The sequence below is a fragment of the Zea mays genome, chromosome 1, assembly GCF_902167145.1.
Source record: "Zea mays cultivar B73 chromosome 1, Zm-B73-REFERENCE-NAM-5.0, whole genome shotgun sequence".
In the NCBI taxonomy this organism is placed as follows: Eukaryota; Viridiplantae; Streptophyta; class Magnoliopsida; order Poales; family Poaceae; genus Zea; species Zea mays.
Window position 1 is genome coordinate 3564143 of NC_050096.1, and position 2941 is coordinate 3567083.

Genomic DNA, 2941 nt, shown 5'->3' on the forward strand with positions numbered 1-2941 from the left:
GAGGCCCATGTGTGATGTGTGCGTCAACTTGAAGCTTCCACAAGGCATGTCAGGATTGATGAGTTGCGTTGCGTGTAACCCTGTATCTCTGTATGTGCCAGTGCGACTAGGGTCGCCAGGATCTGGCTGGCCCTCGGCAACACGGTTGCACCGCATCACATCAGCCAGCCCCAGCCATGCACATGCGCCCGCCACCCCTGTGGGCCTGCCTGCCTGCCTGCCCTGGGAATTCAAAGAAACACCGCCCCGCCGCGCCGCGCGTCCCCCTTGCTCGCTCGCGCGTTTATTAATTCCCACCCCGCCGCTGCTCACGTATCGCCCGCCGTCCTCTCCTCTCCTCCCCGGCCCCTTCACTCCACCAACGAACCCCACGCAGGCAGCAGCACGCGCAAGCCGCAAGGCAAGGCACAAACACTAGGGGCCGGGCATGGCGACGCGGGCGGACGTGGAGAAGGGCGGGCCGGCGAGGAAGGAGCCCGGCAAGGTGCCGTCGCCGCTGTACCCGCAGCACGAGGGGGAGCGGGAGTGGGTGCCCTGGCTCGTCCCCGTCATCTTCGTCGCCAGCATCACCGTCTTCGTCGTCACCATGTACGCCAACAACTGCCCCGCGCGCGACACCAACAAGTGCGTCGCCCGCTTCCTCGGCCGCTTCTCCTTCCAGCCGCTGCGACAGAACCCGCTCTTCGGGCCCTCCTCCGCCACGTGAGTATAATGTGCTGTCTATGTATGTGATTAGATCAGATCAGATCAGATCTGACGCGCCCTGTACTTTTGATTGATCGTGTCTGTCTCTGCAGGCTCACCAAGATGGGGGCCCTGGTGTGGGAGAAGGTGGTGCACCGCCACCAGGGCTGGCGCCTCCTCTCCAGCATGTGGCTCCACGCCGGCGTCATCCACCTGGTCGCCAACATGCTCTGCCTCCTCTTCATCGGCATGCGCCTCGAACAGCAGTTCGGATACGGTCGGTAGCGGCTACCTACCTACTCTACTCTACTCTACCCTGCCCCTGGCTGCCAATAATAACCACAATATATAACCGCGTTCATCAGTGAGGATCGGCGCGATCTACGTGCTCTCCGGCGTGGGCGGCGCCGTGCTGTCGTCGCTGGTCGTCCGGAACCGCGTCACCGTGGGGGCCTCCGGGGCGCTCTTGGGCCTGCTGGGCGCCATGCTCTCGGAGCTGCTCACCAACTGGACCATCTACACCAACAAGGCGGCGGCCGTGGCCACGCTCCTGTCCGTGGCCGCCGTCAACCTGGTGCTCGGCGTCCTGCCCCACGTCGACAACCTGGCGCACCTCGGCGGCTTCCTCGCGGGCTTCCTACTCGGCTTCGTCGTGCTCATGCGCCCCCACTTGGGCTGGATGGAGCGCTACGGACTCCCCGCCGGCGCGCCCTGCACCGCCAGGAAGTACCTCGCGTACCAGTGGACCCTCCTCGCCGTCGCCATCATCATCCTCCTAGTCGGGTAAGCAGGACAGGACATCCTGATTGATTTATTTATTTATTTATTATATATATGCCCTTCGTAGCTGGCCAGGCCATTTCCTTCGTCCAGCATGTACATATAACAGGAGTAACGTGACTGGATTCTCCTCTTCCTCTCTCATGGCTAGCCAGCGTGTTGACATTGACAACCACGCTGTGCACGATACTCTATGCCGTTTTGTGTGCGCTCATATATAATTCAAAAGTCTCAACAACTCATTATTCCTTGCGTGTATGGTTTCCTCTCTCTGCAGATTCGCGGCCGGCATGGCGATGCTCTTCCGCGGCGCCAACGCCAACGACAGCTGCCACTGGTGTCACTACCTCAGCTGCGTGCCCACCGCCAGATGGAACTGCACCAACTGATGATCCATGCATAGCGGCAGCAGCACGAGTTGGAGTTGCCACCCATTTTCATCTTCCGATCCGTATAGTCTCGTTACTGTAGATAGCTTCTTTGTCATTCATTCAGATCTCAACACACACGTCGGTCTCCTGTTCATTTGATTCATTCTTTTACATAATGATGCAATGCAATTATTGAGATTTCGAATCTCGTCTTGCGTGTCTAGTCAGCATGCGCCGCCTTTTTCGAACCCGTGCAAATGCGCCAACGCACGCACAAGAGCAACCACCACGTGCCTTCCCTTCTTTTTCTTGACAACACATGTGTACGTTCTCAACTGCACATGTTCCCAAGATACCAACTATCACAGGTTGGTTGGTGAAAGTACTACGCACAGCGCATCACGAAGGCCCCCCCCCCCCCCCCCCCCCCCCCCCCATGTCAACATCAACAATCGTTAAACAACAAACTATCCTCCACTGCAGTCCAAACTGCATTGATTAACCCCACACGGCGCAGGGCGCCACATGGGCCTCAAATAAATTTTGCCAGCGGTCCACCATGGATGACCATGCAACAGTGGAGCACAACAAGCGTGCATCCGAGTAAAGAAACAATCAAACGATGCTGCGAGAGAAGCTCAAGTCCTAGAAGTACCACCTAGCAATCTTGTATGGACTCATATGTACCACCTCCAAGCATTTAAGAGTTATGTCATGGTTTTGAAATCCCAGGATTATAGATTAGTGTTCGCTGTGGATGCAAGCGCAGACTCATTCCGAATGGTTAATCACGTAGAATCGAGCAGGGAACCGGACACTAGGTTTATACTGGTTCAAGTTTTCGCCCTAGTCCAATGTAGTGCTCACTGTAGTATTACTTTGAGGCGTGTGTTACAACTGGTGTGCTTGTGTGCGTACGAGGAGAGAGGGATTCTCTTTTATACTTCAAGGGACGGTCCTTACAAGTGTGTGTGAGAGAGAGTTCTTCAGCTACAATGCGCAGTGGACCCCTCTAGGGTCAATCTTGGGTCATGCCTGCGCACGGTATGGCTCCTTCTAACAGGTCGTGTGCTTCCGTATTCCTCGCATCCATCTGTCGTGCAAGA

At 56.7% G+C, this 2941-nt stretch overlaps 1 protein-coding gene across 1 annotated transcript; it reads left to right on the forward strand.

The window, feature by feature from the left end:
• Positions 1-278: 278 nt before the first annotated feature.
• LOC100283507 (membrane protein) lies at positions 279-2240 on the forward strand. The gene is made up of 4 exons (NM_001156407.2): positions 279-702; positions 798-961; positions 1050-1467; positions 1742-2240. The coding sequence occupies exons 1-4, from the start codon at positions 428-430 to the stop codon at positions 1851-1853; spliced, it is 969 nt and encodes a 322-aa protein (NP_001149879.1). The 5' UTR covers positions 279-427; the 3' UTR covers positions 1854-2240.
• The last annotated feature ends 701 nt before the right edge of the window (positions 2241-2941 follow it).

Excerpts from the sequence above, each read along its gene's own strand:
- LOC100283507 (NM_001156407.2), top strand. The coding sequence starts at position 428 with ATGGCGACGCGGGCGGACGTGGAGAAGGGCGGGCCGGCGAGGAAGGAG. Across the intron at positions 703-797 it reads TTCGGGCCCTCCTCCGCCAC|GCTCACCAAGATGGGGGCCC; the intron begins GTGAGTATAATG and ends CTGTCTCTGCAG. Across the intron at positions 962-1,049 it reads CGAACAGCAGTTCGGATACG|TGAGGATCGGCGCGATCTAC; the intron begins GTCGGTAGCGGC and ends CGCGTTCATCAG.